Below are 19958 nucleotides of genomic sequence, written 5' to 3'. Positions count from 1 at the left end.
TGCAGCACAGCCAGGGCCTGAGAAGGAGCCTGGGACCTACAAGGAACAGACTGAACTGCCCTGACATTCCAGAGACACTGTTTGTGATGTTCCCTGCCACTTTTCCCATTTTTCCTTATTGCTTTTTAAATTAATGCTGATTAGATAAATTGTATTTGATTTAAACTGTATGTAATGATCAGTGGGTCAGGGAAGTGTCCAGTGCAGAGAGAGTACCCCAGAGTGGGGACACCCTAGCCCCTGTCCTAGGTGACCACTGATGATTTTTTTTTTTTAAAGTGAATATGCTCCAACCTTAAAGGTCAGGGGTCAAATTCATTGCAGCTATAAGCAGCTGTAACCCTGGGCTTTAGTTCCACAAAATCTGGATTTGGGGCATTTTTTCCCCATAGTGAAAATGTCTCAGCAACAATGTTGTGACTTAATTTCTGGACACATCTACACTAGGGAAAAGTAGCCGTGTTCATTTCAACCAGCTACCCTGAAGTGAAACTAAAATGTGTCCTATCTACACTAGGATTTTACAGATAAACAATCTTCTTTTAACACTTTTTCTTTCTTTTCCTTAAGTGTGGACATGGCATTGGTGGCCCAGTTAACGCAACTGCAGCATGCTTTTTACGCTATCATAGTTTTGAGTCAGGGACTGCATCTGTCTACACACACATGCAACATGAAGCATGATGATGCCCCATTCTGATTAGGGTTGTGGGCTTATCAATAGTTACAAGCAGTGAGACAAGCCCATGGGCTGCATTAAAGGCAGTGTATAATTCAGTATATAACACCCTGCTCATTTAGGCTGTTTTCTCAGCAGCTAGGATGGCTCATTGGTCTGTTTAACAAAGAAGGATTTCTGATGTTAGAAAAAATGCTCCCTGCACCCTGTGTTCTTGGGCTAGCAGTAGCCATGGATGCCATTTTTACCCCAGGAATTTATTGTATTAGCTAGGGTATCTATAATGGAAAAAAGGGGAAGGCAATTTTAACTTAAGACCCTCTGCTCGGGGGCTAGGAATGAGGAGGTGGAGGGAGACGGGCTGTCTATAAATTAAGGCAGCCAGGGAGGGGTGAAAGGGGATCCTTAATTTTGCCTGTTTGATGCAGTTACAAAGGAGGGGTTGGCCATAAAGAAAATCACTCAAAACTGCGTTACTTAACTTATTCAGAGAAAAGCAGGGGTGGAGGCGGGGTCCCTGGGGCTAGAGGGAAGGGGAGTGGGACGGGCTCCACCCAGCCGGACCCCCTGGCTCAGCACCCGGGTGGCGGGGCGGTTCTAGGGGAACTAATTACATCAGAGGCAGCAGCGGGAGAGGTGCAGGCTCCGCCCAGGACATGACCCATCCCTAGAGCCGGGCGGTACGTTACAGGTTCCCGTGATTCCAGGCCCGGCAGGCAGCTCCTCGGGACGCGCCATGGGAGCCGGGCGCTTCTTCCTGCTGCTACTGCTGGGGGTGAGTGCGGAGCAGCGCGGGGGGCGGCTCTCCTGTCCTTTGGGGGGAGAGTAGCGGGCCATGCTGATCGCCGGGCAGCAGAGCTCTGCAGGGGGGCTGCCCGCGCCCCCGCAAGCAGCAGCCGGGAACGCCCAGCCTCCTGCCTCGGCCCATTGACGGGCTGGTTGAGCTCCAGCGATCGTTCCCGCAGGCTCTGGGCGCCGGGTGGGGGACACTGCTTGGGGGACGGAAAAGGGGTTTTGGTTGGGGGGGAAGGCGGAATCCCCTGCGGCCAAGTGTTTCCCGGCTGCCGGTGCAGGCTTTCCTGTGTTTGGGGCGGGGATGGTCTCTCTTGCTTTAAGAAAAACTTTTCAAATCTATTGAATAATAGAAACTAACTCCCTGAAATGCCCAGCTGAGCCGTGTGGAGGGTTGCCAATTTTGGTTGGAACTAATACCCGAGATTTCATCACATGACATAATCTGTAATTAAAGATGAGTCATTCATTTCTGGAGATTCCAGGACTATCCTGGAGTGTTAGTTGGCAACCTTAGTCATGTGGCACGTGGGCTTGGTTTTATAGGGGACCAGGAGAGAAGATCAAAGTTTTCTCTGTATCACAGCAAGGTGTGTCTGGAGCTGGCTTGATTGCTAATCCGAGGAGATCAAACAAGAAATTGGCTTTTCCTAATCCTGGCCTGGCCCTTAATCACAAGCGTTCAGACCATTTCCCCCATCAATGCCCAGCTGCAGAAAACATCAGTGATGTGTGCTAGCCTGCCAGGCTGATGCATGTCATCCCAGCTCCAGGAACTGACCAGAGTCACACCTTTCCCTTTTCACAAGTCAGACACATCTGAGTCACAGAAGCAATGTGGGCTCAGACCAGCAACCCCCTAAATTTGGTCTCAACCTGCCCCTGGTTCCACTGTGCTGCACTCTGGAATGCCAAACTGGCCCTTTCCTGTGTGTCAGGGGACGCCTATTATTAGCTCTGTAGCTGTTGCAGTGATAAAAGAAGAACTTCTAAGTTCTCTTGATCCTGTATGTTTCAGAAAGAAAAGCTCTTTCAGAGAAAGAGGGGGTTTGATAAAGCATCTATCAGTGGAAGGGGTCAGGGATGGATGGATGGATGGTCCCTGAGTTTTGTTTTAAATGTAAACTCCCTAAATTCTGTTTTTACAGTTCCTACTACGATTTAGCTTGGCCTTGCTATGCTGCTTGTATTCCCTGTAGAGCAGGGGTTCTCAAGCTGGTGGTTGGGACCCCTCAGGGGGTCGCAAGATTATGACATGGGGGGTCGCGAGCTGTCAGCCTCCACACCAAACCCTGCTTTGCCTCCAGTATTTATAGTGGTGTTAAATATATTAAAAAGTGTTTTTAATTTATAAGGGGGGTTGCACTGAGAGGCTTGCTATGTGAAAGGGGTCACCAGTACAAAAGTTTGAGAACCACTGCTGTAGAGGCTCCAAGTAGGGATCAGGAACTCCTTTTGCTCTTCTCTGTATAGCATACATATAACAAAAGGCAGGTCTGTGCCCCAAAGAGCTTACAATCTAAATATGTAATGAGACAAATACATGCATACAGATGGAGGAGCACAGGGTGACAGGGGGAGACAATTTTTCTATCAAACTAGCTACTGTCTCCTGAGGAGGTGAATTAACTACCCTTCCTGTAGGAAGTGTCTACACTGAAGCGTAGACCAGCCCCAAGACAGACTGAGTCCAGGGTGCTATAGGAAGGCTGTGTTGGAGCTGGGAATTAAACCCAGTCTCCTGAATCCTGGGCTAGAGCACTAACTCCTGGGCCATCCTTCCTCTTGAAAATCAAAATCACAAGTCATTGACAAATTGCTAAACAGCTCTGTGCCTCGGTTTACCTAATGTAAAGTAGGGATTCATATTTATCTCCTTGCTTAGGATGTTGAAAGGATTTTTAATTAATGTGTTTTTTAAAGTCAACATGTAGATCCTCAGGAGAAAGGTACTACTGAAGTGTGTATTTACTATTTATTTTATTTAGTAACAAATTTAATTTTCTTTTGCTAGGGATCCAGTTTCTCCCTGAATGTGTTATTGGCCTGAGATGTGGGTGTACTGTATATTTAGTACAAAAAGGCAGGGAGAAGTGTTATAGGTAACCTATAAAAAGGGGAAAATTGGGGAGTTGCCCCTTTTTGCTTCTTTATGTTGTGTGAAGGTGGCCTGAACGTTGTGATATGGGTTTTTTCTCTTGTAATACTCTGCCTTGTTTTTTCATGCTGGAAATTGAGGTCCTTGGTAGGCTGGAAGACTGGGAAACTAAGGCAATGGTAATGTGAACTAATAGTCAAAGTTCTAGTCACACCGTCAAAATACTTTCATTTTGCTTTTGTTTGTTTGTTAACGTTTATTTAACTTGAGTTAATGCTGTTGCTCCTTCTGCTGAGGTAATAGAGCACACAATAGACATGCTCTCAGGCCTGCCCAGTGATCCTGCAAAATCAAGAAAGACCAAACTTGATATTCCTGACTCTTCCAGAGTTGGGGGAGGGGAGGAAATCTTAAAACCCCAAAACTCCTTTCAGGCTTCCTTTATACACCGTAAAGGGCACAGGCCTAATCTTAAAAAAATGATCTTTTGCAGGTCACCTTTAGGCATTCTTGCAAAAACAAAGCCCACTTTGAGATTACAGTGTGGTGGTTTTTGGTGGTGTTTTTTTAATATATTCTGTTGCTTGCTTTACATTGCTCATGCCCCCATCATGCTGTTTTACCCTTACTGAACCATTGCAGGTACTTGTGACTTGAAAACTTAGCAAGAGGGAATTTGTTTCTCCTCTATTTCTGATTGAGTTATTCTAAAGACTTCAACATGTCCTTAGGCCTCTCACTGAGAATGTACAATGTCATGGGGGGTTTGTTCATTCGACACATTGCCGTGTATTTTCCATAGGTTGAATCATCAGCAATATCTGAGAGTAGAGCTGAGCCAAGCAGTCGCAACTGTGGTGATGGAGAATATCTGCATCAAGGCTACTGCTGTAAATACTGTCCTGCTGGTAAGCACTTAGTGATCTGTAGTTCACTTGGCTAACAAAGCATTTTTCAGAGACCATGTGTGTACTGGTTGGTTTTTATGCTATAAGATAAAAACCATGAGCGAACAATACATATTTGCGAAAGCCAGTGAGGGCCATTTTATGCTGTTCCTCCTCCTATTCAGCGATGCAGCTCACTTTATAATGGTGTCCAATTTTTCACAAAATAGGGTGTGCCTGGGTGACCTTGGCAGTCGGTCAGGAAACGTGGGCATGCTATAAAAGGCAGAGTCTAAGTCAATACTAAAGGAAGCTGTTATAGCTTTGCAGGGTGGATAAAAACCAATGTGTTTTTTTTAATCAGGGTTTTTGTTTTTTTTTTTTAATCTGATTTTTGGATAGGTTTTTTCCTCAAAAAGCATTTTATCTAAAGATAGTTTTAATTAAGATACATTATAGCTCAAAGATCTCTCATCATGGAATAAGGATTATAAATTGTAATTCTATAGTATGAGACCATATATTCATGTAATGAGTTCCAATAGTTCATGGATTAGGGACCCAATCTTATGGGGTTCCACAGACTTCTGTATAGATTATTTAGGTTAATCTTTCTATCTACCCAATGGGACTCTGTGCTCAGTCTAGAAGATCCCATCAGAGATGCTTAGTTTTGCAGTTCTCAAACTGTGGATTTGTGTCAGAAGTAACATGCTTGTTAATAGCAAAAAGTATTTTTAAATAAAGAAATAATATCTAGAGGTGAGAACTAACAGACCTCAACTCTATTATCCCTGTGCAAATTTGTGTATACAGAGTCAATCCCTTACCTCTCTCTAAAAGTGCAAAGTTTCAAAAAGTTCAATGAATAAAAGATTGTTGGGGGCAGAATAGATCTGGAAAGGAAAAGTCTGGAGATAAATGTGAGAAGCGAGGGGCATATGCTTGTTTTGTTAAAATATTATGTGTTTGCTGTTGAAGAAAAAAATCCAGAATACTTAACGTTGTTGTTTTTTAGTTAAATAAAACAATTTAAATGTCTGTCTGATGATGATCTCCTCCTAATACAACATGGCAAGAAAATCCTCCAAATATTAATGATTAACCTGTTGAATTGGAGGTAGTTCACTCCCAATGACTTCATAAATATCTGCTTCAATTACGTTTGGTAAATGAAATAACCAAACAATCACTTCTTTTCTGATATAGTTGTAAAACGAATCTGAAAAGTTTTCAAAATAAATCACTGTTTTAAAGTGTATAGTATGTACCTTCTAAAAATGAAACCTACATCTATCTCTGAGTTGTGAAGACTATGTATTAAGGTTATAACAATCAACAAGAATGCACTTCTATGAAGAAAACCATGATTAAATAGTATTCCTGACTAGTGATTTAAACCAATTTTGATTTAAATCAAATTCACCCTGGAGCTTTGTCTGAACTCTTGAAAACTGAGCCAATGCCCTGACCACACATTTTATTCCCCCAGCATCACCTAATTGTAATAATGCTTGTCAGATACAAACACTCAATACCACCACTCAGCAGAAGTTGTATGTATTTTAAATCTACATGCAAAACTTTCTTTATTTTGTAAACTATATGCATGTCCATCTTGGAGATGGGTGTAAAATTAATTCATTCTTTATAGGGCCATTTTCACTTAGCTTTGTGGCAAGCTGCAGTCTATCCTCAGTTTGTTATAATCTCATGAGAGTTTCCCTGTGGATTTCTTAAATCTTGTGAGTGAATTTAGTACTCAAGTGTCAAATTCACCCTTGCACAGAGACCTTGAACAAGGCATATACATTATTTGAATGTGACTTGAGCCCTGTTTTAAGGACTTAGGCCATGATTGTGCAGTTGATAGCAGATGGGCATAGCGGCCTATCTGAGTGCTCTCCAAAGGCTCAACAGTTCACCCACATGGTATGAACCGCAAGAGCGGAGCCACGAGTAAGATTTAAGTGCAGTGTAGGTCTCATGTGGGGTGGATTTCACTCAAAGTGAGGAGGTAATGACACTGGTTTCAGAGAGAGACAATGTTAGCCAGAGCTGTATGAGCTCCCCTACACACTATCTACCACATCAGTCTCACCTGAGGCACTTTCACTAATCTATTTCTAGCCTGTTCTGAGCACAAACTGTTAGTTGTGCTGAACTATGACAAACTGCTTATTAACAAATAGGGATGTGAATACGCATCCAAATAGAACTAAGAAAAACATTGAAACAATTATTTTATTGCTAAAACCTTCCATTTAAAAATGAAATACAGACATCTTTATAAGTAGAGCATATCAGAAAAATGACAAAAACACAGGGAAATATTATTGATGGAAACTTTTGTAAAACATTTTCCCCTCTATCTATAGAGGAGGAAAAACCCCAAGCCTATTGGCCTCTTATTACTAGTTATTTACTTGTTTTTCTAATGTTATCTGGCCACTGACGTCTAAGTGTTCTTCCTGGTTTTGTTGCGTATACTTAATCTCATTCAGCTCCACTCCTTGCAAGGAGTGGCTGAAAGGAGTCATGTTGCAGTACGCTTGAATCCAGTTAACTGTATCCTAATACTACTTGAAATATACAGCTATAGTGTTGAATTTCTGCTTCTCCCTTTATACAGGCACTTATGTTAGTGAACACTGCAAGGTTCCACATACTGAAGGAATTTGTTACCCTTGCACAGATGGAGAGGATTATACTGCTCATGCAAATGGCCTAGACGAATGCATACGATGTAAACTGTGCAAAGAAGGTATAGTACAAAGCTCGGGCTGATCTGTAAATACGTTTGGGTTGCTGTGGGCAAAAGCTTTGATATTCTTTGTTCCGCAGAAAAATCTGTTGCCTCAATCCCCTTGCTTATTTTCACAGATTTAAGAACACTTACACTTTTTTTTTTTTAAATAACTTATGCTTGGTAGAAAAGAAATCACAAATTCAGTTTGATTACATATGTAACTTGTATGATTCTTATTTTTCTCAGATCAAGTAACTGTGAGCACCTGCACTTCAACGAGAAATACTGAATGTCAGTGCAAGCCAGGCTATTTCTGTCCTACTCTAGGCTGTGAGATGTGTTACAGATGCAAGTCAAAGTATGTACAATAACTGATTTAGGCAGTTGTCTTCCATATAGTACAGTAAAATGTAGAACCTAGCTCCTCTAAATGCTTACCCACATGTTTACCTTTCGACACGTGAATAATCCCATTGAAGTCAATGGGGTTGCTCGTGTTTGAAGTTAAACGCATGCCTGAGTGTTTGTAGGATAAGTGCCTAGAACTGCATGTATATAAGTATTGCTGTCCTGTTTTGATGCTTCTGCCTGGACACAAATGTTCCCAACATGTTTCCTGATTCCTTCACCTGCCACATTGAATAGACTTTGGAGGGCTACCAGTTAGTACAGCTAATGTCAGTAGAGCTACCCAGAATCTTATAAGATGGGACCAACTATTGAAGGAGACTAATTATGTGCGTGACTACTTAACACTTCCTCTCAGTATTATTTCCCTTTGAATAAATATTTGTGTACATGAATCTTTCCCCACGGACTTCTGTGTTTTTGCTGTGCTGCCACATAATCTTCTAGCATCCTTTAGTCTTCATCTGTTTTTTCAAGTACTCTTTCTTAATGACTGGTGAGAACAGACTACTTTTTTTTTTTTTTAATTTGCACATTCTGTCCATGTATATAAGTTATTCCTGTGAGAGTAGGAGTGAGCACGAGTACAAATTTGATTTTGTAACATAATTATATTTTTATCATCAATTTTAGGTGTCCAGAAGGGAAAGAAATTGTACAAAAATGCAATGCTACAGTTGACCTGGAGTGTGGCCATCCTCCCATAGGTACAGTATAAACTATGCTTAGGGAGGTCTGATGACTTTCTGACTCTTCGTAGGTAATTCAAAAGCAGATTATAAAAGTGAGGCTTTGAAATCCTACTTTTAAGTGTTTGACGAGCCTATGTAATTCACACTGGCAGCCGCTAGATGGAGACAAAGACTCTCCATGTGTGGGTTGTGTAACCAACCAATATTTGTGGTGATATTTAAACTAGTACAGGGGACTTGTCTTTGTAGAAAGGATTACATAGTGGACACGCCTTTCCAAGGTGTCACATTAACACATTTGAAAGCTATAGGTAGTATGCCTTGCAAATACTCAGTTAAATATTAAAACCTGAAAAATATCTGGTTTTTGGCATAAATCTGAAAAGAGATCAAATGCATTGAATTTCTTTTCCCCTGTAGATTCCCTTCTTCTAGCTTTTAATTTGCACTGATACACACCAGCACCTAGATACTCTAATGGTGTATTAATATCTGAGAGATGGTGGTTTTCTTGGGGCAGAGACTAGAGGTGTCACTGTAACAAACTGCTGAATTTCACAGGCATTAGTCTCTATTGTTATCTGCAGCATCAACATTCTTACACTGCAAAAACAACTGTCTTATGGGTGGCTTTCGTATTTCAAGCTTGCTTCCTTTTTTTGCAGGGACTGCGACCACTGCAGGTTGTATTGCTGGGGTCATCGTGTTCATTGCTTTTGTGGCTGGGTGCCTTCTTTTATTTAAGAAAAGGATATCATATAATAAAACAAATAAAGGTAATTAAAATTCCTTTCCATGGATAACTTGAGATGCACAGAGACTCAAGTTTCCAAAGCTAAACGAAGTAAGAACTGAGGTGGTCCTTATGGCTTCTGTCCGCCCTCGCTCCAAGCCTTTGCACTGCTCCCAGAAATGGCTGGCATATTCCTGCGGCCCCTGGGGAGGGGGTCTCCATGCGCTGTCCCTGTCCCAAGAGCTGACTCTGCAGCTCCCATTGGTCGGGAACTGTGGCCAATGGGAGCTTCGGGAGCGGTGCCTGTGGGCAGCAGCGCGTGGAGACCCACTGGGCCCCCCGCCTAGGAGCCGCTGCCAGAGGGGTGTGCCAATCACTTTTGGGAGCTGCCCAAGGTAAGTGCTGCACCCCTGCCCCACCTAGAGCCTGCACCCCAACCCCCTGCTCCACCTAGAGCCTGCACCCACACCCAAACTCCCTCCCGAACCCACAGCACCCAAACTCCTTCCCAGATCCCGACCCCACACCCTCTCCTGCACCCCAACCCCCTGCCCCAGCCGAGCCCGCACCCAAACTCCCTCCCAGAGCTTGTACCCCACAGCCCCTCCTGCACTCCAACCCCCAGCCTAGAGCCTGCATCCCAACTCCCTCCCAGAGCTCGACCCTGCACCCCCTCCCACACTCCAACTCCCTGCCCCAGCCTGGTGAAAGTGAGTGAGGATGGCGGAGATCAAGCGACAGAGGGAGGGGGGCTGGAGTGAGCAGGGGGCGAGGCCTTGGAGAAGGGGCAGGACGGGTGAGGTCTCAGGAGAGAGACAGGGCAAGGGTCTTTGGGTTTGTGCAATTAGATAGTTGGCAACCCTACCGGGCAGGCATATAGAAGCCCAGGCCATGCTGGAAGAGCACGCCCAGCCAGCACAGCTGGCAGCTCACTGGGCACCAGCCAGCACAGGTGCAGCACCGCCCAAATGTCAGACGGACCGCGTCCGCGCAGGCGTGGCTTGTGTGTGCTTGGGGGCCCATTGACTGTTCTGCCCTGGGACCCAGAATTGCTGTCAGTGGGCCTGCTTCCATCCTAGCTGCATCTACAGCAGGAGTTTTGGTTGACCTAATTATGTTGCACAGGGCATGACATTTTTCACATTTTTCCTGAGTGATATAGCTAGGTTGACCTAAGTTTTAGCTGTAAACCAGGTCTCTGACTAGCTTTTGGAACCGAGGCCTAAAAAATGTTAAAGATCATAAACTCTGAATAGATTAAGTGGAACTAGACCCCAAATGGAACTCTTGGTTAATATCTATCTAGTATGTACAGTATGCCTCATCCATTTGTGCTCCAGTAGATTTGGCCAGAAGGGAGTCCTTCAGTTCCTTGAACTTGTCAGCCTGCTCTACAGGTTACCTACATTGTAACTTCTGGTTGAGATTGAGAATCTGTGTCAGAGAGTTATGCAGTGTAACCAATGTACTAATTCAGCCATATTTCAACAATATAACTTCTTAGAGAGAGTTTAATTTATATTCTTCATCTGTTTCAGAAAACAAAGATACAGAAAAAGATGTGGTAAGTTTCCTTTGGACACATGCCATTTTTTCTTTTACCTGTATGTTAGTTTCAATTTAATTAATTTTTTTTATGCAATTATCTGTTTAACTATAGATGATACACACCTTAGTCACTTTCTCTGCCCTGATTGCTGTTGTATATTGGGACACTTTTCTTCACTTCATACAAAAAAACAAAACTTTTAGGTCATCTAGTTCACCTCCTGTTAATGTTGGATTGTTCTCTACAATATAATGTATTCTTTAGTGTCTTGTTTAATTTCAAATGCCTGATACGATGGCGCTTCCAGTACTTCTCTTGGAAGAATATTTCAGAGCCGTAATACGTCTCTATCAGGAAGCTTTTTCCTGGTAACTTAACATTCATTTTTTTAACTACATACCATTATTTGTAGTTATATCACCTTGTAATGTCCTAAATAGTTCCGCTTACATATTAGCGTTTACACTCTTCAACTGTATATCAATAGTGTTCTCCTTCCCCTAGTACCCAATCATTAGTCCGTGTTTAGCTTCTTTCTCTCACTTTAAAAATAACTTGTGTTCTTACATGAGTAGTTCCATTTGAGGTTGATAGAACTCATAAAGTGACCAAGATTTTTACCCTAATCTCTGTTCATAAATCAGTCCCTGTATGGGGTCCTGATCCATGCTTGGTGTTTGGAGACACTGCCACAATATAAATAAATAATAGCCCCATCATTTTTGCTGCTCTCCTTGGAACACTGCAATTGTAAATATCACTGTGATATTGAGATGCCAAGAACTGCACATGTTACTTAAAGACAACCTGCTTAAGGAAAATAGTAATTTGTAGGGAATTTTGGCAAAATCTTCAGTTTCTCTGTTAAGTATGTAAGGTGCTCCAATTTTTGTATTTGGATTAAAGTGCAATACTAGATATAATTGGAAGGCACAGATAAGAGTGTCTGTTACCTTTTTAAGTAAAAGTCTGTATTAAATAATAGTAAGTAGAGAGATGGTTCAAAGACATTTGTTTATTAACTGCTGTTCCTAGGACAAGTTTAAAAAAGGAAAAAAACCAAAACTCAATTCTGCAAGATGCCTTAGGGAAGTCGGTCACTTTAAACTGTGTGTGAAACTTTCAGAGTAACAGCCGTGTTAGTCTGTATCCGCAAAAAGAAGAACAGGAGTACTTGTGGCACCTTAGAGACTAACAAATTTATTAGAGCATAAGCTTTCGTGGACTACAGCCCACTTCTTTGGATGCATATAGAATGGCTTTTTGCGGATACAGACTAACACGGCTGTTACTCTGAAACTTGCCATTCTATATGCATCCGAAGAAGTGGGCTGTAGTCCACGAAAGCTTATGCTCTAATAAATTTGTTAGTCTCTAAGGTGCCACAAGTACTCCTGTTCTTCTTTTTGTGTGAAACTTGAGGCTCAACTATCTGAGCACCCACCTGTGTTTTGTCATTGTTTTTGTTCTGAACTTGCTTAGCAAAGCAATAGGTTACAATAAAGATGCCGAGAGAGTACAATCGGTTTAAACTGGGATAGTGGTAAGAGCTGGGGAAGTATTCTGCTCAGGTTCTCACAGGCCCAGAGCAGATCTCTCTGTTAAAATGATCAGCAGTGAAATAGTTAATGTTTACATTTTTAAATGCAGTTAAACTTCAGAGTAAATACGAAATGTGACTAGCTCACCTCCCTGCCCCTCAGCCTACTTGGCATGGGGTCGGTTATATGGATGGAGAGTGCAGTTTAGTGCTAAGGGAGTTATTGTAGCCTTTTCCTTAAAAACACCAAAATCCTATTTTCAACAGATGTGGCTCTCCCCTTGCCTAACTACAGAAGCTCACATGTAACTTCTTTGCTGTTCGGTAAAGGTCTAGTGATTAAAGCTGCTCCTGTTTGTCACTTGTTAACGCTTCAGCTTCTACATTTTTATTTGGGATGTCTTGCTCGCAATGAGACACTAAGTATGAAATGTTCTTCCACTGCAAGGTTCTTGAGAGTTTGCCTACAAAGTTATGTATGCTTTAATAGAGCACTCTTAATTAGCACTCTTTAATAGGTCACTCTTATTCCTTACAGGAGTCTGAGGATAGCACTGAAATTTTCTTTGCACCAGAAATGGAGAATGCTAACGCTAGTGCATCCATTTTAGAGATCCAAAACTCTGTTCAGAGTCCACCAGTTTTAGCAGTTAATAGTCCTGATTCTGCACTAAGAAATGCGTTGCCTGAGGATACCAGTGTTGCCTTTTCTGAAAGAAGTGGCCTACTAAATAGTGAAAACAACTCATGGGAAGAGTCTTACCACAGGACTGCAGGATATTCAGCACCAGTAAAGCCTCCAGACAAGCCCAATTTTGTCTTTCACCCTGGACAGTCAAATGGTGGGATGTCCGTATCCCGGATGGTAAGTGGGAAATACTCAGTGTTTCATGAAATCTGTTGTGTAATCTCATGGAAGCAATGTAATAGCTGCTTCTTTTAACATCTAGAGCAGGCCTGCACAACTCGTAAAGTGGCGAGGGCCGTATTACTCCAAAGAAAACAGCTGAGGGCCGTAACCCCCTGAGCACCGCCCGCCCCACAGAAACAAACCCTCCTTCCCCAGCGCTGCCCCACCGAAACAGCAATATTGAACCTCGGTAATATGTTATAGCGGGCCCCTAAGGTAGTATAATTAAGGTAAAAGAAAAATGTCTTTTTGCTAGAAGTAGAATAAGATCTTCCCCCCCACTTTGTAATTAATTGCCCTGTTGAATGAATGAGGTGTGAATGAGGAAGGTGTGGAAGGCAGGCACCTCCAGACAGCTGCAACCCTTGGAGAGGGCAGGGCCGGCTCTAGGATTTTTGCCGCCCCAAGCAAAAAAATTTTTGGCCGCCTCCCCTTTCTTTTTCGTGCCCCTCTGCCCCTGGCCTCACCCCAACTCCACCCTTCCAAACCCCTTCCCCAAATCCCCAGCACTGCCTCCTCCCCCGGCGTGCCACATTTCACCTCCCCCCCCCCCCATTGCTTTCTGCGGGCCCCCCGCGACCTCCCGCCCTAGCTCTCCCAGGCGTGCCACCGCTCCGCTTCTCCCCCCTCCCTCTCAGGCGAGGGAGGGCGGAGAAGTGGAGCAGCGGCATGTTCAGGGGAGCCAGTGGAGCAGAGGTGAGCTAGGGTGAGGGGGAGCAGGAAGTAACGGGGTGGTAGAGGAACCACTCCCCGCTCCAGCTCACCTCCGCCACCTCCCCCGAGCGCCCCGCCGCTTGGCTTCTCCTCCCTCCCAGCGTGAAACAGGTGTTTCGCGCGTGGCAAGCCTGGGAGGGAGGGGGGAGAAGCGGAGCGGCGGCGGTGCACTCAGGGGAGCCGGTGACAGCAGAGCGGAGGCGAGCTGGGGTGGCGAGGGCACTTTTTCCCCATGCCCTGGAGTCGGCACCTATGATGGCCGGCGCCAGAATGCCGCACCTAGAAATGTGCCGCCCCAAGCACCTGCTTGTTTTGCTGTTGCCTGGAGCCGGCCCTGGGAAAAGGGATGGGAGCCAGACCAGATCGGTAGAACAGGTCAGCCACCGACTCACCACTGGCCTCCTCAGCCCCCCCCCCCCCCCCTCGCTTACTCACCCTTCGCCACTGCCTGCTCGCTCGCCTCTTCAGCCCCCCACCCTCACCCACCACTTGCCTACTCACCCCCCACGGGCCGCACAGTGAGCCCACGTGGGCCGCATGCAGCCCCCGGGCCGCATGTTGTGCAGGCCTGATCTAGAGCTTCCTAGCTTGCAGAATCAATTGGTAATAAAATAGACCCCACCACCACCCAATAGGATATGAAAGATGCTTATCTTTATTTTTAAAAGGGAGGTATGGGAAAATTTGTATGTTTGTTGAAGTGGTATCAGAAATTTCCATAACTCATCCAGTCAACATGGAAACATTGTTTTATTAAGTGACTGCTATACTCTTCTTTCCACTGCTCAGTACCAACAAGGAAGATAACTTTTTTTGTTTGCTTGTTAATACACCTCTACCTCGATATAATGCAACCCGATATAACACGAATTCAGATATAACGCAGTAAAGCAGTGCTCTGGGGGGGCAGCAGGGCTGCGCACTCCGGTGGATCAAAACAAGTTCGATATAATGTGGTTTCACCTATAATACAGTAAGAATTTTGGCTCCCAAAGACAGCGTTATATCGAGGTAGAGGTGTACTATGCCCGATATACTGCTGCATCCCTTATTAGCTAGTGGCAGAGCTGGATTTTCTGGCTGGGCAGTTTTGTTTACATTTTATTCAGGTTTTTGAACTTGAGTTTATTCTGTGAAACTTTTGAATTATCATACCTACCTTTATAGATACTGTGAAATCAAATCACCACATCAAGGATAGCGATTGTAAATGAGCAAAGAATATTTTGTTCTGTTTGAATAAACATAGATGTTTATATTGCAGGTCAGGGATTCTGAAGCCAGGCCTGATATAATAGTTAAAGAGCTTTCTCAAGAAGGTGAGTAGTTCAAGTAGCCCATCTTATTAGGGATCTAAAATTGGTAATAGTCAGCAAAGTACTGGGCAAAATGTGACTTTCTGTCTTGAGTTCATTGTATGTAATTATGGGACATCTGAATGAGAGAATAATAGATATTAATTTGTTTAAATGTTTACAAACATTTTGTCCTGCTTACTGTATTAGCACTTCTAAACTGCAAATTGTTTGCTGCATTTTAATTATTTTTCTACTTCTAAGAAATTGCTTTAAAAACAAAACACCCTCCGCCCCCCCACATTTCATAGCAATTACCGTATATACTCTTTCATAAGCTGAATTTTTTTTAGTAAAAAAGGGAAGCACCAGAGATGGAGGTTGGCTTATGAACAGGTATAGAGAGGGAGAGCTGGGACACAGCCTCTCCCCCCAACAGAGGGAGCAAGGAGAGGCAGCACAGCCAGCAGAGACAGAAGGGAAGAGGCTGGGCCATGCTGCTCTTCCCTTCTGGCCATGCTGCTCTCCCCCCAGCCTCCAAAGCAGCTGCAGCTCTGGGGCTGGCAGTCTGCAGCCGTGCCGCTTGGGCCCTCTTTTTCCCCCCCCCCTCCCCCGAGCACACTGCGGCCACACCGCCCAGCCCGCTGGAACATGTGGCCGCGCCGCCCAGTCTGGCCCGCCGGAGCAGGCTGCGGCCGCGCTGCCCAGCCTGCCGGAGCAGCTCCAGCCAGGTCAGAGACATCCTCCCCAGATAAGGTGGGAAGGGATGGGATGGGGAGAGTGTGGGGGTCCTGGGCTAGGGGTGGGGTCATGTGAGGGGTGGTCACAGGGGTTACTCCCCTGACTCCCAGCTTCTCCCCTCAAAAAAATTTCCCCACCAGTTGCTATCCCGGCCCGTCTGGGTAAGCAGCTGGCACGCCGGCTTAGGTTGTTTACTTAGGTTTACCTCTGTGCCTGTGGACGCTTGAGGTAAACAAACCATCTCAGACCACCAGGAGCTTATCCTGGTGGCCCGGGAGCCAAAGTTTGCTGACCCCTGAATTATATGGTCGGCTTATGAAATTTCAATTTTTACTTTTCCATCTTGGGGTCAGCTTATAAACGAACCGGTTTATGATCGAGTATATACGGTAATTATTTCTAGATAAGGACATCGCTTTTTCATAATATATTCATAGGGACATGGGACATAGGACTAGAAGTTACATTATGGGTCAGAGAGTCCAGTTCCCTGCTATCACAGGCAACCCCTGTCATATATTCATGTTGTTAAAGATCACTATTCAAAGTGTGTGTCAATAACTTTAGGAACAGTAGCTTTTTAGAGCTAACCATGCTCTAGTAAAAGGTCCATTTTATGTACCAGCAGTGTAATCTGTAGCATGTCATGTAAGGACAGAACAGGGGTTTTTTTGTACAGCAGCTTTACCATTCAAACAAATAAAATGCCAGGGTGTATCAGATACCAGTAAATACACCAGTGAACTGGTATATTGTATGGCACTGAAGGAAGTAAACCATGTTCTGATTGAGGGTACTGGTGATATCAGACTTACCTTGGCAGACTATATCACACTGATAGCTGTGTAGATGGATGGGTAAAATTAATTAAGAGTGGTTAGAAAGCTATCAAACGTGAACAAGGACCTTAAAACTACAGTGAAATCTGTACAAAAGGCATCTTCAATAGACTATCTCCCATCTTAAGAGACCACTTTGAAGTATGCATATTGACATCTTTGACCTTTTTTAAAAAATTGTTTTGAATAGGAAACCAACTGGTTACTTGTTCCTTGGGTATTTACTTAAAACAGGCTTCACCACTTTTGTTGAACTGGATCTTTTTATTGTATTGACTTTCAATAGTATACACAGGTTTTTGTTTTTAACCTAAAACAGTTCAGGTTGTGCTAATCAGATTCCATAAAATATATGGGTACAACTTGATTTTAAAATCATACTCTCTGCTCCTATCCTACACTTGGGGCCTGTTTACACGGTGCAGCAATGTGTACGAGAGGGGTGAGTTCTAAAGTGCAGCTGTTTCACACTAACTGGCACACACTAAAAGTTCCTAATGCACATTAACATAGTGCAATTTGACCCACACTAAGGAACTTTTAGTGCATGCCAGCAGGAACTACATGGGCCAGTTAGCATGCAATACGGTGGTGCGCAGAGGAATTCATACCCCATGGCACTGTGCAGCAACATTATGTAGACAAGACCTAAGTTGTGTGTTAAAGGAATAAAATGATTCCATTTAGAACAAATTAGTCATGATTTTATTATGGCGTAAGAAAATTTCAGGTTTGTGTTTCCTGAAGTCTATGTAAAAGTACATTTCATCTTCTACAGATAGCTACCATACAAAGTAAAACATACTTCTCTATTTGTATTCCCAATTTATCAATAGCTGGTTGAACAGATACTGTCTAGGCCAGCAATGCAGTGTGGGACTAAATGGGGTATATTGCTGAAACACTCTCTTGTTAAGAATTTGTTTAAGCCCTTAAATCAAATTGTGTGCCAGGGAATGTTAAACTACAAAGGGGAAAGTCAGTAAAATGGCACATGAACTGGATTTATCTGATAACCTATACAAGTGTACATAGGCATCTAGAGAAATGGTCACTTTAAAATGTTCAGTGATGCTTTTTTTTTTTCCAGCATTAATTGAAAGTTTTTATTATTTTATAAAAGAAGTGCCACCACGCAACTGGAACATGTTTATGAGAACTCATCTAACAGATAATGAAATTGATAAAACAACGTTTGAACATCCAAAAAATATTGAAGAGGGATATTATCAGATGCTGATCATTTGGAGAAACAAATTTGGAAATGAGGCTTCCATTATTAAATTATTAGATAGCCTATGGAATATAGGACTTAGAAGGTGTCATGAAAATATAGTAAACCATTTAATAAGTAAGGATATTATAACTCTGCTAGAGGCCAAAGACTAATGAGTATACTATTATCAACAAACAAAAGAATCTGTAAACTCTATAGATACGTTTCTATATGCAACCTTGCTTTAGTGCATGGTGCCAATTTTTTTTATTGTTGGTTTAAGAAAACTTGAAAATATCAACATAAAAACTACTGGTAAAATAAGTAGAGAAATTAGTTCAGATATCTTCACTGCGACTCATGTCATCTGGAATAGCTGAGTCTCAGAAATGTATCTTACAGGACTCTACTTGTCATTCATTAATCATGACAAGGATTCAAGTAGCTGTGTTCACTGAGAATGTGTCCTGAGTTGTAAGACATGGGTACCCTTTTCATGTTCAGTTGAGGAAAGAACATAAGTGTACATTAAACTATATAATAAACTTTGAATGCTGTTATGTCTTGGGAAATGCGAACAGTAAGGGGAACTTCACAGTAACTGGATGGAGTGATATTTGTTATTGAAGGTTTTGAAGTATATTGTCATTTTATCATCTGCCCTGATAAACAGGACCAAACAACATCCAGAATCTTAAGTTATTTTTTATGTGCAGTGAAGAATGTACTTATTTGAACACTGTAATGTGAAGCGATTCATAGAGTTTTATGCCAGAAGGGAACATTAGACCATCTAGTCTGATCTCCTGTTAACTCAGGTAATTAAATTTCACACAGTTACCTTTGTATTGAGCCCAATAATTTGTGTTTGGCTAAAGCATATCTTACAAAAAAAAAATCCAGTCTTGAAGTGAAGACAGCAGGAGATGAAGAATTCACCACATCCCTTGATGATTTGTTCCAAGGGCTAATTGCGCTCACTGTTAGGAATTTCTGCCTTATTTTTAATTTGAATTTATCTAGCTTTAGCTTCTAGACATGATTCATCTAGTAGAGAAAGGCAAAATAAGAAAGTACCTGGTATTTTCTCCCCATGAAGGGACTTGGATATTGGAATCAAGTACCTCATCTTTTTGATAAGAAGAAAGAGCTCTTTAAGTCTTCCACTGTAAAGCATTTTCTCTAGTCCTTGAATCATTTTTGTGGCTCTTTTCTGTAACTTTTCCAATTTTTCACACCAGAACTACATGCAGTATTCCCGTTTCACTGGTGCTGTATACAGAGGTAAAATCATCTCTCTAATCTACTCACTATCCTGTTTATGCATCCAAAAATTACATTGGCCCTTTGCCACAGCATCACACAGGGAGCTTATGTTCAGTTGTTTCTTTACTGTGGCCCTTAAATCCTTTTCATAGTCACTGATTTCCAGGAGACAGTTCCCCATTCTGTAGATATTGTCTACATTCCTTGTTCCTAGATGTAGAACTTTGCATTTGGCTTTGCAAAGTGCATTTTGTTTGAATGGGCTCAGCTTACCAATAAACAGTAAAAGCAATAAATACATAAGTCTATAAATCTGTTTTTTTACAGTACATTTAAATGCTGTATTGTTTTTATTGTCCAATCTAAATCTTAAAATTATGCAAATGGAATTTCTACTTAAAACCTATTGTTTATTACATACTTTATATATTTTGCTATTAAAAGATTTTCACTCTTTTAAATGTGCTGTCATTTATGAATGAATATTCTATCTCTGATTTTGAAGGGTTTTTTTAGTAATTGGGGACTGTGCTTTTAAAAATAATGCTATTAGTAGTATTGGAGCAATTTTGTTTTATGGGCTAAATACATTGAGGTAGCAAGATTAATCATCTACTTTTTCCTGCCCTTGGACTGAACAGAAGAAGTGGTTAATGACTATTTGTGGTTATGGGATTGTGTATAATATCTCACATCCTTCAGTAATGACTTTTTGTTGATTAAATTCACAAATTCTTTCCCAAGGCCTCTTTTTAGGCCTGTCTGCGTTAGTGTTTTAGCCACTGGTTTAGCTGCACCAATGTATATATCTGTGCTAGTGCAAAATTATTTCACTAATGCTGAAAGATTT

At 42.5% G+C, this 19958-nt stretch overlaps 1 protein-coding gene across 1 annotated transcript; it reads left to right on the top strand.

Moving 5' to 3' along the window:
- Window positions 1-1376: 1376 nt before the first annotated feature.
- On the top strand, window positions 1377-19563 carry LOC128837459 (tumor necrosis factor receptor superfamily member 6-like). The gene is made up of 10 exons (XM_054028686.1): window positions 1377-1454; window positions 4372-4477; window positions 7089-7220; window positions 7452-7563; window positions 8247-8320; window positions 8971-9081; window positions 10577-10602; window positions 12666-12992; window positions 15016-15070; window positions 17717-19563. The coding sequence occupies exons 1-10, from the start codon at window positions 1416-1418 to the stop codon at window positions 18013-18015; spliced, it is 1281 nt and encodes a 426-aa protein (XP_053884661.1). The 5' UTR covers window positions 1377-1415; the 3' UTR covers window positions 18016-19563.
- Window positions 19564-19958: the final 395 nt, after the last annotated feature.

This window comes from Malaclemys terrapin, chromosome 4 (assembly GCF_027887155.1).
Source record: "Malaclemys terrapin pileata isolate rMalTer1 chromosome 4, rMalTer1.hap1, whole genome shotgun sequence".
Taxonomy (NCBI): Eukaryota; Metazoa; Chordata; order Testudines; family Emydidae; genus Malaclemys; species Malaclemys terrapin.
The sequence above is the reverse complement of the archived record's forward strand: the minus strand, read 5'-3'. Positions and strand labels throughout refer to the sequence as shown.